We start from the raw sequence: 20,359 nt of genomic DNA, 5'->3' as shown, positions 1-20,359 counted from the left end.
GCCCGCTGCTCCCCTCAGCAGTGTACTTCGGTCCTTCTGCCTCTCTGCTCCCCGCTCTGGCTCTGGTGAATTCTATCACCCTCCCGCTCTTCTGACTGTACCCAGTGCATGTATAAACAAAACAAACAAATAAATAAATAAAACATGCCTCTATAAAAAAAAAAAAAAAGATTTAAAAAAAAAATAAAATGAAAAGCATTTATATATTAGTCTGGCATAAGACATTTTGAATTTTCTCAGTAATTAGCTCCTTGCCAAGTATCAACATATTTCTACATGTATGCTCTTCCTAAATATTAAGATTGTTCTAAGTTTACTTTATATAGTACATCATTTTAAATGGCTTACAAATATGAACTTAAATGAATGGCTTAGGAATCAGCCTAGGCTTCCAATAGGTTGCGTAACTGTAACATGTACACTTTCATTTGTATGAGTGTTAGCTGTGACAGGGTGGAACTTTTATTATTTTTAGGGCTAAAATTACTTATTTTATTTTGTCTTTTAACTCCTACCTCCCCTTGTATATGTCCCTAATCGCAATGAAAATAGTCTTTGAAATTTTAAAGCTGGAATATCAAATACTTGCAAAAAAAAAAGTACCTTTTAAACAACAATCTGAACAAATAATTTGTAGCAGTTTTTGTTAATTTTCTGTACCTGAAATTTTGAAATCCTATAGGAATTATACAGTCTTTATATTTTTCTGCCTCTAGCAATATGGCTGATGAGATAATCTGAACTCTTCTGCTTCAAATCATCTAGAAATGCTAGTTAAAATATAACAAACACCCATTTAACTGAGCAGCTTAGCTTTTAAGAAAGTAAGGGGAACACTCAGGATCCAAAAATTAAGGAAAGATAAAAACAGAGGGACGTGTGAGCTGACATTTACGTTGCTTCATGGGTGATGCCAAGAGTTACTAGTCTGGGCATGGTAGGGATTTGAATTTTAATGTCATACAGAAATAGGTCACAAAGCTGGAAGGATTATACGTTTTGAAAGGGGGTGGCTGAGAACAGAAACCATCCACCCACATAGGAAGACTGCAAAACAAGCTTGTAAATAAGACTCATAAACTTCTAAGGAACAACTGTAGTTGCAAGTCACTTATAATGGTTTATTCATCTAATGTTAAAAAAATTAAACTAAGCCCATCTGTTTTCTTTCTCTATTTAACATTTCTATTTAGATTTATTTTCTTTATTGCACCAACTGGTAAGCAGGCTAATAGAGTGGGCCCTCTATGAAAATGCTTACTACCTCTATTATTATTCTCCTTACCCACAATGAGTCAGCTGTTTTGAGCATCCTTTTTTGGTTGCATACCCAGAAGCATGTACACATTCATACTGCTTTTTGAAAATGTTTCCCCCCATATGCTCTCCTTATATTATTTTCCACTTATTTCTAAATCACATTTTTAACCATTATGATGTGTGTGTAAATGTGTGTATGTATTTGAGCTGTAAAACTTAAATCTTTTAAGCTTTTTTTTTTAAACTGCCAGTCTGTGTTTTTGGACATTCTTTATTGCTTTAAATACCTTCTAAACGTTTCCTTATCATCGATCAGTTATAAATTTTAAACTAACAAGTTTTATTTCAAAGTGCACATTTAAAAATTTTTCTACACTTATGTTTGCAGCTGGTTTATATTTTACCAGACTACAAGTTTTCAGGAAGGAAAAATGTTCAGATTTTCTTTGTTACATTTCCATATACAAATGAGTTTAGGTTTTTGATGTTTTAAATCAAGCTAAGATTTTCTTTATAGTCATTTTTATTTACTATGTCATGGATATTAAATTATGTTTGTATATTGTTATTTAGGTGACTATTATATGGTTAAAAAGATTTTGGAGGAAAACAGTTCAGGTGACTTGAACATAAATTGCGTAGATGTGCTTGGGAGAAATGCTGTTACCATAACTATTGAAAACGAAAACTTGGATATACTGCAGCTTCTTTTGGACTACGGTTGTCAGGTACAAGGCTAGATAATTCTATCCAGTAGCTTCTAAGTACTGTTAGATGTACCGTGTTTCTTTTTTATTTCCTAGCTTCTTCCTTTCCTCTACCCCTCCATCCTTCCTTTCTCTTTCCCCTTTTGTTTGGTTTTAAACCACTAAAAGTTTTAAAAGCAAACCTAAAAGCCCTTTTAAAGTACATTTTGACTTGAGATACCTTTTTTCTCCCAACTTTAAGTTTCCCTCCTTATCTTTGTATGTTTTACATCTGACAGATAAATTATCAAGACTTATTAAAGATGACTTCGTATTACCCATATTATCATTATTTATAGTAAATATCTAAAAATAGTACATGTGTTCTGGAAGTATCAGGGGAATAGGTTTTCTGTGGCCCATAAAATTTACAAGCATAAGAACAAATTGCTCCTGACTCACACAAAAAAAAAGTTTTCAATTTGTGTTTGATTTTCTCCTGCTAAGTTGTATTAAATTTTCCTTTTTGTTTGAAATATAATGTTTACTTGTAACTAAAGGTGAATGACCTTTTTTAAACTGAAAAATATTGACCTTGCTGTTTGTCTTTATATTTGTTTAAGTAGAAGAACTAGCATGTGTTTAAGTTTTGAGAAAATTCAGTCAAGAGATTATGAAGGATATTTAATATTTTCATTCTTTCTTTGTTTGTTTATGGTTGGAAATTGCATCTTTTTACTTTCTTTCAAATAGTATGATTGTGTGCTTTGTTAATGCGACTTTTCTTTTTGACTGGCATCAGGAAGCACTCAGAAAATTTAAAAGATATAGGTAGGTTAGTTCTAGGTACATGTTTACTATCTCTATTTATAGTTAGAGTACAAAAAAGATTGCTTCCTCAGCAATTTCAGCTATCCAGAACACCAGTGAGAATCAGAAAGTAAGTGAAAAATACCTCTAAGCAGCCAGAGTAGAGGCTATGAAATTTCCCATTGAAGTTTATGAACTTTAGTCATAGGAGAGAGTATTTATGGATTCCTCTGTCATAGTCTTTTTTTCTCATTTTAGATTCTACTTTAATAAATTACTTAGTTTTCTAGTCCAATGAGAATTAGAGGGACAGCAGAAGAGTCATGTAGAACTGTAAGTGGAACAAAATGAGGCACAGTACCTCTAACTCTATGAAAAGGCCAACGGCATTACATATTTGATCATCTCTGACGGAACTGTATGTTAGAATAATAGTTGATGGAGTCAGTAAAAAAAGTTAAATTATATTCAGTACATATTATTTTAGAAGAAAGGAGAAAATTTGACTTCTGAAAGTAGAAAACTTCCATCAAAATAGTTTAAAAGGTTAAAGACTTAAAAGCATAAGCTTCAGTTACCTAGAAAATAAAGTTATGAAGAAATTCAGTCCTTGATGATCCTGGATAAAAGAGATATTATGGTATAATAATCATTTGTGTCTTTTTACATATGTGACTGTATATAATAATTGTGCGGTATACATTTACTTGACCATCATAGCAGCCTATAGAGATGTTACATTTTATAAAAATAGCACAAAACTGAGGCTCATAGACATTAATGAATTGCCCAAAGTTCTAAAATTCATGAAAGCAAAGCTGAGATTGGAACCTGATCTTATGGCTGCAAATCCCATGCTCTTTCCAGTTCGCTGTGTTCTGTCTCAGGTTACTTGTGTCTTTGGTATCAAGGCCTTCAATTGGGTGTGATTGTGGAAATGAATAAGTGAAACATGAGTTCACACTAAAGGATATTAAATTTGTTGGCCAATGAAAGCACATATGAATTATAAAGCAATTAAATTATATAAAAATGTATTTGATAAGTGCTGAGTGTAATACTTGACCCTTGTATATTGCTTTGAGGGGACAAAGTGCTTTCATGTATTTTTATCTTGTGGTATGTTAGTGGCTCTCAACTGAACGATTTTATCCTTCCCCCCACCCACCTGCCATGGATATTTGGCAATGTCTGAAGACATTTTGTTTATTTTTTGATTAAATTTATTCTATTTTCTCACATTGTTGTTCATTTTTGTACATATTTGATTTCTCCCCTCAGGTGTTTCCCCTTTGGTTCTCCCACCACCATAGCACCCGTGATCCATCTCCCCTCTCCCTTGTGCTCTTCTCTCCCCTCTTTTGGCCCCTCTCACTCCCCCTTCCTTATATTCCTGTATTCCTTCCCTGCTATATTCCTCAGATCTTGGGTCAGCTTGCGAGTTTTGTCTTTTTCCTGACCCCTTATTTGGTTTTCCTATAGTCCATCTTATATTTCTTTTTTTTCTCCTGTCTTAGTTTGCTTAGCATAATCCCTTTCCAGCTCCATCCATGTTGCTCCATCCCATGGCATGAGTTTATCTTTGAAGACATTTTTGGTTTCACAACTTGCAGGTGGATTGCTATTGGCATCTGATAGAGGCTAGGGATGCTGCTAAACATCCTACAGTGTACAGGCCAGCCCACCAGAACAGAGTTACCTTGTCCAACATGTCAATATTATCACTATTGAGAAATCATGCTTTAAACTTAAACTTTTGTGGTTTAAATAAATGTTTGGAAACAGAAAAGAGAAGAGTATTATAGATTGAAGCTATTTTCTTGAAAGTATGTCATAGACTCAGTCCTATTAATATTAATAATTCCTAATATTTACATCATGCTCCTATGTAAAAGGAACCTTAAATATATTCCCTTATTTCTCACAATAGCCCTGGGAGATAGTACTTACTATCCCCATTTTATAGATGAGGGAAAGCAAGGTACAGGAGAACAGTTAAATAAATTGCTTAGTCACTTCTTCATAATGGCAGACCTGAAATTTGAGCCCAATTTCCGACTCCACATTTCATGACCTTAACCTACTGCCTGAAACATACTTTCAAAAATATGTATGTAGGTAATGGACAGGGAGTATAGAGAAGGATGTAAGAAAAGTCATGCGCAGTATATGTTCTTGAGTTAGTAAATTGATTTGATCTTTTTGAACAAAATAATTGGTTTGGAGAGTGGAGGGAAATATCTGGAAAAATAACTAAAATAAAACTGTTGAAACGAGCCTGAATGCCAGGCTAAGGGATTTGGATTATGTGATAACTAGTATGGTCATTAAATGATTTTTGAGAAAGGATGTGATATATCCAATTCATTTCAGAAAAATGAATTGACTGACAGTGTTTGGTATAGATTAGAAAATAGAAAGGGGTAAAAAACTCTAGCTTGGGTGAGCATTTTTTATATTTTTTTCATGAAGTGCCATTATTTACATCCTTGTTGATTTTTTTTACAATACAGGATTTCTCCCCTCACGCTTTAGTTCTCCTGACACCAAAACACCCATAATCTTCTACCGTAGTCTGTAGTGGGTGAGCCGTTTTTTATAGCTAACCTGATATGAAGAGGGTAAAGCCTGAACCAGAGTACAGTCAGCCCTCCATATTGTGAGTTCTGCATCTGTGGACTTAACCAACCATAGCTAGAAAATATCGGACTAGGTAGTTAAGCCTTTGATGATTGCATCTGACTAATCATGTATAGACTTTTTCCTCATCATTATTCCCTAAACTATACAATAACAACTTTTTACAGAGCATTTACATTGTATTGGGTATTCGATGTAATATTGAAGGCATCTAAAGTATGTGGGAGGCTGTGCAGAGATTATATACAAACACTATGCCAATTTATATAAAGGAATTGATCATCCATAGATTTGGCTATCAATTGTGGCCCTGGAATCAAAGGGATGCCAAGGAAAGATTTTTGTGGCTTTAGGAATAGGGCAAAACATGGCAGATGTCAGAGATATTATGAAGGGAGAATTGATAGAGTTTAAGGGTACTTAAGTTTGGAGGGGGGAATTAAGAAGTCCAAGAGGCAATCTTAAAAATGGATAACTGGGAGAAGGGTGAAAGAAAAACAAGTTAAGAAGTCAAGCTTGGGGCAGAAAATGGAGAATTTAGGTTTTATCCTTGTTTATTTTGGGTTTATCAGGGTGTCTGCAATGGACAGTTTAAGATGAAGAGTACATTTCTAGAGTTAGAAAAGAGTGAAGAAGGATTTAATGTTTGTGAAGGTGGGAGCTAGTACTGTTATTTCTGTGAATGAAGGACCAAGGTTTTATAGAAGAGAGGTGATATCAAAGTGGAAAATTTGGTTTTAGAGAGGAAGTATTTAGTTACTCTGAGTTTAGAGGAAAGAGTATGGGGATTGTTGAAAAGACATTCTGAAGTGAAAAGGAAGAGAACATAGTATATACTTACATAGTAAGTATATATAGTGAATAGATTTTAATAAAAAATGGTCAATCATCTGTAAGAAATTAGGAAACAAAACTAATGAAATTTTGTGTCCCTATAGATATTTTTAAGTACTTTAAAGTACTTTAAAGCATTTTTTCTTTAGAACCTTTATCAAATAATATACCATTAATGGTAACTCATTACTTACATAACTTTCTTATATAAATATCTCTCATGCCTGAAGCTTATCCTTTTAAGCCTGAAAGATTTAACATGAATCTTTCTTTATTTTTTCCTAAAGAGTGTATCTGAATATAATTTAACTACCACTGTAAATAGAAATCATTGCAAATATAATCATTATTACCTTACTTCATATAGTCTGAAACTATTGACATGCTTGTCTTTATACTAAAAGGCTTCCTACCACTGGTTATTGACATTGACTTTGTGCTACTGATATTTTTTCAGTGATCAACTTATAGCAAATTTTCCTTCCTTTCTTTCTACTTTGTTGATTTTAATTTAGCTACTCTCCTATTTAGTAAAGATCTGAAGAATACTTGGTAAACCCAAATAAATGTCTGTCATTTATAACAATTCTGTCAGTGTCCTTGGGGTAGTTCCTTTTGGAAAATAATGCACTTGAAGCTAGTTTGTGAGTGGTCTACATTTTTTTTTAAAAAATGAAATCTGCAGCTGAATTCATGGTTGTTTCATACGGTTCATGTTGCCTGGTGTTCAAGAGCAGTGACATTACTATACTTAGCTTTATAGGTTAAAATTAAAAGTCATAAATGAAATTTTTAATCAGTAATGAACACATGGTTCTTCTTGTTTGTTTGTGTCTCCTGACCAAGAGTGGTATAAATTCAAAAGAAATGTTTGCGTAGCAGAAGAAGAATAATGCTAAACTTCAAAGAATAGACTTATAGCCCAGTGAAAGGTCAAAGTTTTCAGGGATAAAGTAGTGAATTAAATTTCCCATCAAGATGGAGAGTTTTTCCTGTGGGACTACAAAGGCAGTTCTAGTGTTTCAGTGTGACCCCTCAACCCTTTTGGGGCTCTTACTCCTATTTTTAGACTTCCAGATAAAGTTTCCATTTTTAGTTTTGTTTTGGATATCTAGATAAAATGGATGAAAGCCTTATTCAGCTGCAAAAAGTATTAAATATCTGACATAGTTTCATTTTAAAGAGAGACTTTATTTAATAGTTAAGAATTATAACAGTTTAAAATGTACAGATTGAAAATAATTGGGGCATTTTTTTAGATTAAATCATTTTTATCCCCATATTTCCCTTCTGCCTTTATGATTTTCTTTAAAAATAAAAAAAACACCCAAAAATATGATGTCATGGTTGCCAGATATCATAGATTGTAGACTTTGTTATCAAGTTAAAAAGGCATTTCCTCAACTTCTGTTTATTTTTTCTCCTGTCAAAGTCGGAGCCTCAAAATGAGTTGTAGCTGGGGAGTAAAACTATAAAGTCACTTCTCCCTCTTGTCTGTAAGGACATTAATAACCAAATTCTTTGTGATTTTCATTGGGTTAGTTTGCTAATATTAATGTCAAACTTCTATCATTTCAATCCACCATGTGTTTTAAAGATGAGAACAGAGGGCCCACTCCTCTGTTAACATGTTTTCCATTGTCCCCTATCTTTATGGTTGCATGGGTGATCATTTTTATTACACTGAACACAATAAAATACCTGTAGTTCGTGGCCATTTCTTTTACAGATACGGAGTGTTATGATTCTTTTGGTCCAAGTTTAAGAATAAAGATCTTGAAAAGGAAAGCATCTTAGATTTAAATACTAAATGAATCAGCACTGTTTCATTAATAAACCCTGCTATCAAGCATTCATTATTTTACCAGCTCATGCAGTGAAACCAGGACAGAAACCTGTATATTGTGGTACAGAGAAGTACTGCTAAGACAAGCAAATGTACTACCTGGACAGTCTAAATTTTTGAAAATTGAGTATTACTGTATATAATACAGTTTAAACTTTCAAAATAGTTTTATTTATGAATTACTAAAAATAGTTTACCTTCTTACCCTCCATTTTCATTTTTTAACCTTTTTTTTTTTTTAAAGTCCGCAGATGCACTTTTGGTGGCAATCGACTCTGAAGTAGTGGGAGCTGTTGATATACTACTTAATCATCGACCAAAACGATCATCAAGACCAACTATAGTAGTTAGTACTCTTAAGTATTTGTTAATTTGGATTTTAAAACCAAAATACATCTTTTGCCCTATTGCCATTTTTTTTCTTCCCCAAATTTATTTTCCTTTTAAGAAACAGATTTTTTTTCATTCTGTAAAATATTGTTTTAGAATAAGTAGACAGTTGCAAGAATAATACTGTTTTTAGGACACCTTTTTAAAATTAGTGATATTTCTGTAATTTTTTTCAGTATGGACCTCTATTTTTAGTTTGGAACATTCTACAGGCTAAGTTGAAAATACAGATGAATTTCCAGATGGATTTAAGAATTAAATATAAACAAAGCATAAAACTGGAAGAAAGTGTAGGTACATAGTTAACTGACTGGGCATAGATGGACTTTCTAAGTGTAAAAACAATGGACAAAAATCATAGCAGCACAGCCTTTGGCTGTAGAAGTTAAGTTTCTGGAATTCAGCTATCAGGCAGAAATTAGGAAGCAGATGGATATTTTTCAGCATATATCACAAATTCATAATCTTAATATTGAATGAGTTGGTGAAAAACACAAAAATCAGAAAAGGACATGAAAAAGTGTTGGAAAAGAAAATATAAGAGATTAAACTTTAATGATGTTATATACAATGAGATACTAATTTTGCTTGTCAAATTAGCAAAAATTTTTAAAAATACTTATCACTGATAGCAAGGGAGTAGAATAGTCACATACACCACTTGTGGGTGGGATATTTTGGAAAGCACTTCAGCGGGATGTGCTATAAACAAGAAAGGTGTTCATAATTTTTTTGCCTGGTTCTTCCTCCTCTAGAAACTTATAAGGAAGTGGTCAGAAATATGGACAAAAATGTTAATTACAGTCATTTGTAGTAATGAAGAAGTCGTGTGACACAATCTAAAATACCAATATAAGATTGGAAATACAAAACAAATATATAATAAATATGAAAAATATATATGTAAAATGTTATTTTTAAAGAATATGTAGAAATATGGTAAAATGTGGTAGGAAGTCAATAAAATAAGAAAAGTAAACTGTACATATAATATAAATCAAGGTTAAAAATATGCATAGAAAAGGGTCTGATTGGAAATATAGCAAAATGCTATCTAATAGTAGTCATCTATTAACTTACAAATTAAGCATATATGTATATTTTTTATTGCTTTGTGAGAAGACAGTTACTAATAAATACATTCTAATTTTAAAATATGAGATATTTGAACAGCTTTATGTAACATCTATTTATTGATTGATTGGTTTTTGTTTAGAGAAAGAAAAAGTTTATTAAGGAGAAAAGGAACAGAAGTAAAGTGGGTCTCCCAGGCCAGTGGAACCAGGCCAGGGAGCAGCAAGAGAGCCTATGTAACATTCATTATTGATGAGGATGTAGTGAAACAAGCAGTTTAAATAACTGCTGGGAGTATAAAATGACTATACTCAGGAGAAAAAATTGTCTTAAGAAATTTCAAATGGGTTCCAAATTATCAGCCATTATTTGAGGACTATAAGAAACTGCTAAATTGTATACTTTATTATGTATTGACTGAAATATTTTACTCATTTAGACTATTGCACAGTTTACGAATGCCTCACTCTCCAGAGGATAGTATCACCTAATTATAGTGGTAATAAGAAGCTAATAGGAACATAGAAAATAAAAAAGTCTAAGAAGATAGTCCCTGTTGTAAGAATTAGAAATATCTAGAGATCTCTTGTTATTTATCCTGCAGTTCCTATTGTATTCTGATATGCCTTTTCCACTGTCTAGACTTTTAACCCATTTATTTTCTTGTGGAGGGGGGATGTACTGTGCTAGGATATTGGAGTCACTGACAGGTAGTAAATATTTCATCACCAGTGTCACTACCAATTAAATCTTAAAAGAGTTTTAAGACAGTGGAGCCATCACCTGGTCACTGCAAGAAACCTTTTTACCACTGTATCTTTAACGAAAAAGGTTATCTAGCCCTTGCTTTAATACTTCCAGTGACATTAAGATCACATTATAGTAGTCCTATTATTTCTAGACAGGTAATGTCAAATATTTATATATATGTCCTTTTTGCCACTTCAGCGAATTCATTCTGTATTCATGGCTTATCAAAATTGTCTCTTGATTAAATTCTGACCTTCATTTGCAGGCCTTTATTTATTTATTTATTTTTTTGGTGGGACCCTCGCCGGGGGCCGGGGAACGAACCAGCGCTGCAGAGGCTGTGGGCAGCCTTGCAGCCCAGTGCTCAGTCACTGTGCCACCAGGGGAGGCCCTGCAGGCCTTTTTTTTGATAGTACCCAGATATTTATGCATAATGAAATTATGACCTTAACCTTATCTTAATGTATACATTTTAGAAATACATCTTAATGTATTGCTAATAGGTGTCTTTCATAGAGAAAATGAGAAAACCATTTTTCTTTCAAGGGATTCAGTGTAATTTCCCCCTCTTTATAACCAGCAATAAGGGCGAAAGCACTAAATTTTTAGATTTCTCTGTGATATAAATTCATTAATTTGAAGTTCACATAAAATAAATGGGAAGTTTATAAACTATAAAAGGAGGACAAAAATAAATATATTGGTAAAAACTAAAATCAGCAATCAAAGGAATGTAGATTAATATTTCATGATAGCATTTTTCATGCATAAATTAAGAGTGATCACACTTAGTGCTGGTGAGTGAGTCTTTAGCAAATGGATACATCGCTGTATTATGGGTAATAAAAATTATTAAAAGAACTTTGATAATATGTATCAGGGTTTCAGAACTCCATGGAGTTCATGGATTTTAGATCTGTAATTCCATGTCAAGGGTTCTATGTTAATGAGATAATCCTAAATTTCAAAAAAGCTGTAGTCACAAAAAATATGTATGATAGTTTTATTTATATTAATAAAGTACCTTAAACATAGGGTCTATGAACTTCCTTAAATTGTATGCAAAATTCTATACATGAAGTTTTTGTGAAGGTTCTGGGCTATAACTGTGAGATTGTTAAAATATTAAGAATCATTTTTAGAATTCATTGGTTTCAAATCATTTATGTCAAAAATGTCCTTATAGGGGGTGTGGCAGATAAAGGACAAAAAGGAAATATTGTAAAATATTCTTTGGCTGTTAGGAATATGGCTATTCTTTCTGCCTTTCTATATTTTTCAGATATTTTATATTATGTGTACACTACTTTACAGTGTTAATAAAAATTATCTAAAAAATGTGAACTTGATGAGCTGATACTATGGAATCAAATATATCTCAGGAAAACTGAAAAAGTGAGAACTTTTCACTGAAAAGTTTTTCATAGGAAGAATGTGAAATAGCTATAAAACAGTCAACTTTTTAAGTTTAACCTTGACTCTCTATTTACTAGTGATTCTTTTCTCATGTCATGCCCCCATGAGTCCCTGTAGTTAGTGAGCTCAGGCTCTGGAGTAACACAGACCTGAGTTTTGATCTGTAGTTTGCCACTCAGTTGCATAGCTCTGGCACATTAACTTCTCTGAGCCTCAGTTTTTATCATGGGAATTATAATGTTCAATTTTACAGAATATTGTGGGGATTAAATAGATGATAAACTTAAAGTGCCTAACAATTTCAGGACTTATTAAATAGTAGCTATGATTGTTAGTGTTTTTGTGCATTCATAACAGGAAGTGGTATGGGTAGATAGAAAGAAGTTATACAAAATAAATAATGCCTCCTGTTACATCTTTCAAGTAACTTCCTTGCTATTAATTTGAAAAGTTTGACAATGAGGTGGACTATTTAAAATTTTTCTCATGCGGTTATACTCTTTTCAACATTTCTGTTTTTCCTGTATATTCTTTTTCTGAAGTTCTTGTTCTTTATCCTTATCATGTGTATTCCCCTAATCTTATGAAAATGAAGCACATTTCCCTAAACTTTATCTCCAGGTAGCCTACCTTCTTTGTTATGAATTCAGAATTCTAGTTTTCTGAATGTTTCCTTTTGAAGATTATGTCTGTCATAATTATACTGCATTTATTAATTGAAGTTTTGATGTTTCAAAAAAAACTGGACTTGGTAAAATTTCTATCATTCTATCATATTCCTTAAAATAATTCCTGTATTCTTTGTTCTTTCCATTTTTCCCCCATTTTGTTCTTTAGATAAATATTTTTAAGTCACAAATAATAACTTTTGGATATTTATATAAATATTTTTCAGAAACTAATGGAACGCATTCAAAATCCTGAGTATTCTACAACTATGGATGTTGCACCTGTCATTTTAGCTGCTCATCGTAACAACTATGAAATTCTTACAATGCTATTAAAACAGGATGTATCTCTGCCCAAACCTCATGCAGTTGGCTGTGAATGCACATTGTGTTCTGCAAAAAACAAAAAGGACAGCCTCCGACATTCCAGGTCAGAAAATTAAGAGTCTGATAAATTGACATATCATATAAGGTATATAAATCAATGAAATTTTTGTTGTTCTTTCTAAGTAGCTTTTAAATAATGTGCTGAGATGACTTATGAAAGCCAAATTTCTGATGTCATTGTTTAATATAATGAGTTCTACATTTATAAAGCATTTTTACTTAATGATGAATAATTGGAAAAATTATTTAAACTCTGAATAAGGTTTATTTTATACTCTTCCTCATGGGGATTGAGGCACTATTTGCTTTTTACATGCAGAATTGTATTACTCTGAGAATTTCTGAGTAGTGGGAAGAGAGACAAGTACTCTTTCCTATCTTATTTAGAAAGAAGTAAAAATGATTTACTACTCAACTAAATATTTGGCCTGTTATGCCTCCTATTTCCCTATTCACACTATATTTAAGTCTTTCCTTCTTCCTATTCTCCCCATTCAAAAATACTAAGAACAACAGAAGGATGAATGAACAAAAAAGTGCCCCATCTTGGACAGGTTGAGATCACACACAGGAGCATGTTACATAAGGTGTTTGGTTCTGGGCTAGACTTGAGAATGGCATTTTCAGCTTACAACCTTATATATATTATCTATATAGTAACCAAACTTAATTGATTTAGTATCAAGTATAATATTTATGTGCATAACATGGAAAATGTGGTCTAGAAGTCCTAGGCACCTTGCTGACAAGCTGTTTTTTGAAAGGATTGTGCGATACATAAAGTTAATTTACAACTACAGAACAGATCTTGATGGATTGACAGACAGTCACAAATCCATACTTTGAAAAGTTTCCTGGGAATTAATGTTTATTTGTACAGGTTGAACTGGAAATTTTTGGATTTTCAAGTCTATTTTACAATGAGTTCTATGTTTCTCTTTGATAAGATCTAATTGATAGCTATGGCTATATCATTTAACTTTTTGGTTTTAAAACAACAAATCTAAAATGACAAGTAAAAATAATTTTTAAGACTTCATCTAGGTTTAATACTTTATTAAAATCAAGTATTTTCCAAACAGTATACTTACAATGCTATTAAAACAGGATATATCTCTGCCCAAAACTCATGCAGCTGGCTGTGAATGCACATTATGTTCTGTAAAAAACAGAAAGGACAGCCTCCAACATTCCGGGTCGGAGCTGAAGTTGCTTGTAGTTGAAGCAGCTGGGGGGTGGGAAGTTGTGACTGGAGAGAATACTTAAATCTTACTTGGTTTGAGATGAAGTTTATTCTCAGTGCTTTTAGAGAATCTGTGGCTTGAGCTCAGACTTTAAGTATGAGTAAGAATTAAAAGGTGAAAATCATTTTATACGAAAAGTACAGTGTGTGATTGTGGGCTATTTAGGGAACTGCAAATTATTTGGTACAATTTTAGAAGGTTTGAAGGAGTTTATTATTGATGTTTGAGAAAGAATTAAAACAAATGTCAAAGGCCCCCCTTCTGAAGTCATTTCCAGGATTTGCCAAGTATAACTACAGAAGAAAAGAAGGCTAACAATATTACTAAAAAGAGATGGGGTAGAGGTTTCAGTGAAACTGAAGAGCCAATGTGCTGGAAATAAGGAAAGAGGAAATCTATATTTGTAAAATACTGGTTTTGAGATTTCAAACATGGGCTCGTTCCAGGGATGATGAGGTCTAGGGGCTCCTTCTCTCCTCTCCTCTCCCCTCCCCTCCCCTCCACTCCCCTTCCCTCCCCTCCCCTCTCTCCTCCCCTCCCCTCCCTTCCCCCCTCCCCACCCCTCCCCTCCCCTCCCCTCCCCTCCCCTCCCCCTTCCCCCTCTCCCCCCTCCCCTCCTCTCCCCTCTTTTCCCCTCCTCTCCCTCCTCTCTTCTCTTCTCCTCTCCTCTGTAAAAAGTACCTAGTAGTACTGATTTATTTATTTAATAGTAAAATGATTTTTAAACATCCTTGTTTATTTTTTCACAATATAGGATTTCTCCCCTCAAGTACAGTCACCATAATTTTCCTACCACCAAAGTTCTCACAGTCCCCCTACTACAGTCCACTGCACTCTTCTCCCCACATGTTTTCTACTCTCTCCCTCTTTCTTCCCCTCTCCTTCCCCTCCTGAGAATCTCAGATCTACAGTCTGCTTTCAGGGGCTAGTCTTACAGTTTATCTTTGTCTGATCCTTTGTTTGGTTTCTCTGGATTCCACATATAAGTAAAACCATCTGATATTTATCTTTATCCTTCTGGCTCACTTTGCTTAGGGAATAATCCCTGTAGTTCGGTCCATGTTGCTGCAAATGGCATGAGTGTATCTTTTTTGATCCCTGAGTAGTATTCCATTGTGTATATATACTACATCTTCATCCATTCATCTGTTCTGAATCATTTAGGTTGTTTCTATATCTTGGTTATTGTAAATAGTGCTGCTGTAAACATAGGAGTGCAGGTTTCCTTTTGAATTAATGTTTTGCATTTCCCTGTTGTTTAGTGATGATGAGCAATTTTTCATGTGTTGGCCATCTGAATGTCTTCTTTGGAGAAGTGCCTATTTAGCTCTTCTGCCCATTTTTTGATTGGGTGCGGCAGCCAACCACTTGTGACCTTATAAACTCTTTCTTTTTCCCATCTCCTGTTTGTTAAATAAACCCTGTTGTTGATGGACCCTGAGCCTGATTGGTCTTGGAACAGTGTGTGCTGGTGAGAACCCACTGACAGTTACCTGTTCCCCCATCTAGGTCACTCACTGTCTCTTAACATTGGTTGGGCACTCTCTTTTTTTTTTTTTTTTAAAGATTTATTTATTTATTTATACAAGCACTGGGTACAGTCAGAAGCACGGGAGGGTGAGAGAATTCACCAGAGCCAGAGCGGGGAACAGGACAGGCAGACTGATGAAGTACACTGCTGAGGGGAGCAGAGGGCGGCAGGAGAGGTCTGCCGGCCATGTGGGACTCTCGCCGGTGGCCAAGGATCTAGCCGGCACTGCAGAGGCTTTGGGCAGCTTTGCAATCCAGCGCTCAACCCCTGCGCCACCAGGGAGGCCCTGTCTTTTGTAGTCTTTAGCACTGTTTCATTTGCTGCTCCAAGAAGACATTCCCAGCTGAGAATGTCAAACCCAGCAGTAAGGAAGAATAAACTGCCTGGTACCTCCTAGACTTGGAGCTTTCTCCCCACTCTTCACATCTTCACACCCCCCGGGCATTGCTTCCCCCTCTTTTCTAATCACAGCATTCCTGCCATTGGGGGAGCCAGTTTTCTTTTGAGTGCCTATCCTATTGACTCCCTTCTTGGCCATCTCATATATTAAATACATTTTTGTAGTTCAGATTTTGGTTTTCTGGGCATGAAAAAAAGACTTCGTTTGGTCACTTACAATTTCACTTAGAATAATGTTGGGTTCAGGAATAGGAATTTAAAATTTAAAATTATATTGAACAATGGAAAGTGTTGAGTCAATGAAAAAAAAAAAAACTAGACAATTTCCTTAAAAGAAACAGAAACATTTTCAATGTATTTTAAAATATTTAATTTTTAAGACCTTTTTTTTTAAGATTTTTTTAATTTATTTATACAAGCACCGGGTACAGTCAGAAGCACGGGAGGGTGAGAGAATTCACCAGAACCAGAGCGGGGAGCAGAACAGGCAGAAGGACCGAAGTACACTGCTGAGGGGAGCAGTGGGCGGCAGGAGAGGTCTGCATGCCATGTGGGACCCTCCTCCGGTGGCCGGGGAGCAGCCGGGGATTGAACTGGCGCTGCAGAGGCTGCAGGCAGCTTCGCAAACCAGCGTTCAACCGCTGCGCCACTGGGGAGGCCCATAAGTCTTTTTTAATGCAGGTCATAAGTCTACTACAGTTCTGTTTTCATTTCATAATACTTCAATTTTAGGTTAAAATACTAATATGTCTATAATTTTACTTTACATTATAAATCAAATTTTATCACAGGTTTCGTCTTGATATATATCGATGTTTGGCCAGTCCAGCTCTAATAATGTTAACAGAGGAAGATCCAATTCTGAGAGCATTTGAACTTAGTGCTGATTTAAAGGAACTAAGCCTTGTGGAGGTGGAATTCAGGTGGGAGTAAATAGAAATTGTAAAACAATGAAGTCGTTTGTTAAATGCAACTATTTGTTCTTAGGTAGTTTTAGTTATATAGTAAATGCGAAAAGTCTGAGGGAAATATTAGCCTTAAGGAAAAGAAGTTTTTGATTTTTTGAGTTATAATTTTATGTAGCCAGTTCTTGGAAAACCCTATTGTGTAGAAAGATTGATCAATTAGAAAGTTCCTGTTTTCCCTTCATCATTTTGAGAAAAATTAGTATTGTTTTCTGATGTACAACCCCAATAAACTCATTATTTCTTATTTTATGTCTAAGTATTTAACTCAGACATAAGTTTAATGTATTTGATATTAAAAAAAAATATTCTATTAAGATGTCATAGCTTCTCTCAAATTGGTTTATTTCCATCTTGTAAAATCAGATTAAGTTTCAAGAAGTACAGATTCTGAAAGTGAATTCTTTTTTTTAGAAAATGTTTATTTTATTTTGTAGACCTGGGATAGATCAGAAGTGCAGGGGATGAGAGGATTCACCAGAGACAGAATGGGAAGCAGACAGGCAGATTTACTGAAATACACTGCTAAGGGGAGCAGTGGGCGAGACAGGAGACATCTGCTATGCCATATGTGGTTAGCTCCCTATCTGGGGACCGAACTCAGGCCTTAACGCTTAACCTCTAGGCCACCAGGAAGGCCCCTGAAAGTGAATTCTTTAGTAGGTGCGTTTCAGTGTCTGTCTTTCTAACTTGAGTTTTGTTCAAATGCGCTCTTTAAAAATGTATCGCGATACTATTAAAATATCAGGAGTAACATAAACATGTTTAGTCTATTAAAATAACGTCTAGATAAAAATTAGGTAATCATGTTTATTGGATAGCATTAAGATGTTATTTCTATTGGATAAGTTTCCCTAAACTGGGGAGAAGTTATGCCCTGGAAGCTAGCCTCTTTTGGCTAGGAGAACAAAATAACTTCAGATTTTTTTTGTAGCACTTATCAGAATTAAAATATTACTGAATAAGTATTTTCCAGTGAAAATAGCTTAATTAGAAGGTGGATGTGACATTTCTACTAATAGATTTACACTTCCATTTTGCAGGAATGATTATGAGGAACTGGCTCGGCAATGTAAAATGTTTGCTAAAGATTTGCTTGCACAAGCACGGAATTCACGTGAATTGGAAGTTATCCTAAATCATACATCTAGTGATGAACCTCTTGACAAACGGGGATTACTGGAAGAAAGAATGAATTTGAGTCGCCTAAAACTTGCTATCAAATATAACCAAAAGGAGGTATGAGATTTTCTGTGATATATTTAAGATATTTCCTCTACAGAAGTCTAGTGTCTGAGAACAAAGTCTTTGGAGCAACACACTGGTTAAGATCCTAGAATGTTCATAAAAACTGTGTGTCCTTGGGAAAGTTACTGAATCTATCTGACCTTTAGCTTTAAAAATTACTTTAGAATATATAAAAAGTTTAGCACAATGAGTATTAGCATTAAGCAAGTATTCAATAAATGGTAGTTACTAGTGTTTTTAATAATATTAATTATAGTAATAATACAGATGTTAATTTAATGTTTTTACTTAGTAGTAGCTATGCAGGTAAGATTGTGTGTATTAAGTGCCCTTATAATGAAGTTCTCATCTTATATTTTGTCTGTCTTAGGTTTGTTTTATTGATCTGGTTATAAATAGCATTTTCTATAATGATAGCTCCTTTCTGTTTAATTCATTGTGAAACCCAAAGGTGGAGAGGTGCATGATATGATAACTAAGTTGAATCTGGCTCTTCTGGCATCATTCCTTTTTATTAAGGGAAATATCTACTTCTTTTCTACTCCCCATACACACACATACATATGATCAGGAACTTGAAGAAGGAAGGTATGCATTTTAAATTTCATTTTTTGAGATAATTTACTAAACTTGGGTGTTTATGTGTAGATAATGATATCTAGTTGATAGTATGTCTTCTAAGGTATGACTCTAAGATTCATTTTTATCAGCATAGATATTGGAATAAAAGTTGCTTATCAAATTTATATTAACTGAAAAACATGTCCTAAAATAGTAGATGGCAAGATATAGGACATTTGGGGCGAGGAGCAGATTTTTTTATTATCTTGGTTGAAGTTTAAGCCTCACAATAGTTTTATGATTCAGGAAATTGATACAGGATTTTTGAGATGTTTAAGATTACCTAGATATTTCATTGTTTATTCAGATAGCTGGCCTCAAATCCTATGCTTCTCTAGAATTCCAAGGTTCTTGTCCAAAGTAGAACATTTATAGGAATATAATTAAGTACAAAGATTTAGATCAGCATAGTTACAAAATAATAAATCAAAAACATACCTACGTGTCTTAAAAAGGAAACACGATGCTGATATGTGTAAGTAGAAACAGATTTGGAACCCTGATGTAATCTTGCTCAAATACATTTTGACAAGACCCACTGACTAGATCTAGGTTAATTTATTACTTCCGTGTTCTACAACTTACAACTGACATGAAATACTAGAAAATGATAGAATAAAGAGACAAGATACAAAATCAATATAAGTGATTGGAAAGGAACCTCAACAAGAGGTGGACAGAACCAAGAGAACCAAGATTATCCTAGTTAGTGTAGAAAAATCTAAGAACATTTTCCTAATCATGTGTCTGTGTGTCTCTCTGTCTGTCTCTGACACACACACACACAGATATATATTCATCCCTGAAAGACTCACAGAGAATAAGCAAATACTCAGTTTTAAAGAAAATGAAAGAAAAGGAAACCTGAATTAATAGTAATATTTTTAGTTGAAAGGAATAACTCTACTTATGAGAATGAATGAAAATGTAATTTAATTTTTCAAATTCAATGTTTATATATAAACAAAGGGGAAAATAATACTGCCAATTGTTGGTAGACTTTGTTTAGTTAATCCATCCTGAAACCAAACTGCTCTCGGAACCTTTGTGGTGTTAAACATATCATAATCATTTTATTATTCTCTTGGATTCTATAAGGAATTAGCAAAGTGCCCAGTGAGGATGATTTGTCTCTGCTTTACCATGTCTAGGGTCTCAGCAGGAGAGAATTCAAATGATGGGGGCTACAATCATGTGGAATCTTCTTCACTCATATGGCTGGTGCCTGAGTAGCAGATGAAGAATCAGGAACTTATATTAAGTAAATGCTATGAACCAGGCACTATCCTAAGAACTTTACATTTAATTTCCATAACAAGTTTACGAGTAGGTGTTATTGTTATTCCCATTTTACATGGGAAGAATTTGAGGGCTAGAGAGGTACAAAAACTTGCTCAAGGTCATTTAATAAGTGGTAGAATTTGGACTTGAATCTAGGTAATCTGGCTCCAGAGTCTATGCTCTTAACCTCTATACTCTTTTTATTACATACTGGGGCAGGAGGTTGCAGGGAGGGAAACCGTGTTGACTCCATAGAATTGATTTTTAAACTGTTATTAAAACTTTTAATATTAATTAAATAATGATATT

At 34.0% G+C, this 20,359-nt stretch overlaps 1 protein-coding gene across 7 annotated transcripts in view; it reads left to right on the top strand.

Annotated features, from left to right (window-relative positions):
* TRPC1 (transient receptor potential cation channel subfamily C member 1) overlaps positions 1-20,359 on the top strand; it is a 53,863-nt gene that overhangs the window by 9,675 nt on the left and 23,829 nt on the right. Inside the window, exons 2-6 of one of the 7 annotated variants that reach the window (XM_037525839.2) lie at positions 1,834-1,988; positions 8,321-8,422; positions 12,602-12,804; positions 16,727-16,858; positions 17,944-18,139. In XM_037525839.2, the coding sequence (XP_037381736.1) occupies positions 1,834-1,988; positions 8,321-8,422; positions 12,602-12,804; positions 16,727-16,858; positions 17,944-18,139 (788 nt within the window). Of the gene's footprint in view, positions 1-1,833; positions 1,989-8,320; positions 8,423-8,598; positions 8,757-12,601; positions 12,805-16,726; positions 16,859-17,943; positions 18,140-18,624; positions 18,737-19,952; positions 20,031-20,359 lie in introns of those variants that run through there. The other 6 variants (XM_037525841.2, XM_037525840.2, XM_054700758.1 and 3 more) reach the window with 6 other exon arrangements.

Source organism: Talpa occidentalis, unplaced genomic scaffold (genome assembly GCF_014898055.3).
Source record: "Talpa occidentalis isolate TD23 unplaced genomic scaffold, MPIMG_talOcc4v2.1 talOcc4.4, whole genome shotgun sequence".
Classification (NCBI taxonomy): domain Eukaryota; kingdom Metazoa; phylum Chordata; class Mammalia; order Eulipotyphla; family Talpidae; genus Talpa; species Talpa occidentalis.
Note: the sequence above shows the minus strand (reverse complement) of the source record. Positions and strands in the feature narration are given on the sequence as shown.